The 1592-nt window shown below is 43.9% G+C and overlaps 1 protein-coding gene across 1 annotated transcript; it reads right to left on the reverse strand.

Annotated features, from left to right (window-relative positions):
- Nucleotides 1–338: 338 nt before the first annotated feature.
- On the reverse strand, nucleotides 339–1283 carry LOC119255071 (olfactory receptor 14A16-like). Its single transcript, XM_037522072.1, has one exon. The coding sequence runs from the start codon at nucleotides 1281–1283 to the stop codon at nucleotides 339–341; it is 945 nt and encodes a 314-aa protein (XP_037377969.1).
- Nucleotides 1284–1592: the final 309 nt, after the last annotated feature.

Genomic DNA, 1592 nt, shown 5'->3' on the forward strand with positions numbered 1-1592 from the left:
CCCAGAACTGAAGTCTGGTGACCCATATGCTCCCAAGGAGCGATCCCATTCACCACTGCTTCATTGTTTAAATGTTTAAGTTCTAAAACATTCCTTCTACACCAAATACATAGTTAAACAATGAGTGAGAATTCAGTTTATGAACGTCACACAGTTGAAGGTTGGGCAAATGTTTGCAGTATTTTAGGAAACTACAGTTTATGGAAGAATATGAGAATATCAATTTCTGGAAAAGGAAAATTTCTAATGCAAGAGTCTATACTTTATAAATGATGACATGTAAGAGTTAGAGAGGAAAACAGAATAAATGAGGAGTTATACTTGTAGATTGTGATATCTCACTTCTTGGTGTACTGGCCATTTTTCAGTCTCGCCAGAGCCATTTTCAAGGCTTGGTTCCTCAGACTGTATATGACGGGATTAAAGGTGGGGGGCACCACAGTGTAGAACATAGAAATGACCAGGTCAGACATGGACGGGGTCCCTGAGGTCGGCTTCAGATAAGCAAAGCATCCAGTGGAGAGAAACAGCACGACAACCAGCAGGTGGGGAAGGCACGTGGAGTAGACTTTGGCCTTACCTTCTGTGGATGGGATCTTCCTGACAGCAGAGAAGATGTGGACATAGGAAATAACAATGAAAATGAAACAGCAGATACTCAACACCGCACTAATGAGAATGGGTGCAAGTTTGTTCATTACATTTCCTGAGCATGAAATAGCCAGTAACTGAGGGACATCACAGAAGTACTGGTGGACCACGTTGGACCCACAGTAGGACAAGGAGAAGGTGCCAACAGTGAACATCACAGCATAGAGACCCCCACCCAGCCAGGACACAACTGTCAGCTGCACACACCTGTACCTACTCATGATGGTGTCATAGTGCAGGGGGTGGCAGATGGCAGCATAGCGGTCAATGCTCATCACCGTGAGCAGGGTCATCTCTGTACCTGCTGAAATAACCATCATGAAGACCTGGACAACACAGCCCAGAAATGAGATAGAGCTGCTGTGCATCAGAGAGCTGGCAATGGACTTGGGGACTGTGGTTGTGATGAGGCAGAGATCCGTAAAGGACAGACTCCTCAGGAAGAAGTACATGGGTGTGTGGAGATGCTGGTCCATGGTCGTGATGACAACAATCAGCCCGTTCCCCAGCAGGGCGCACAGGTAGACCAGGGAGAAGAGCAGTGGGTGCAAGAAGCCCATGGCCCCATGAGTGGGGAACCCCAGGAGGATGAATTGTGTCACGACAGTGAGATTGGTCACCACTGGAGACATCATCTGTATATATAAAGAAGAGGAAAAATAAAGCTTCAGTTCTTCCAATGTTGAAAATATAATACATTATCAATATAAGATAATAATTCAATCTCTTTTCTATATAATTATTCCTTTGAGATACTATGGAGTCTAACACAATCATCTGTATATACTGTTTCATCTCACTCATTTCCTTCCATGCAAAGTGAATATGTCATTTTTACACTGTCCAAACATGTCCCCAACAATTGGTGTAGAATGAAACAAAACATGAACAATTAGAACCTCCTCTTTCAATAAACCTAACTTACAAAGCTCCCACCCACC

Source organism: Talpa occidentalis, unplaced genomic scaffold (assembly GCF_014898055.3).
Source record: "Talpa occidentalis isolate TD23 unplaced genomic scaffold, MPIMG_talOcc4v2.1 talOcc4.3, whole genome shotgun sequence".
NCBI lineage: Eukaryota > Metazoa > Chordata > Mammalia > Eulipotyphla > Talpidae > Talpa > Talpa occidentalis.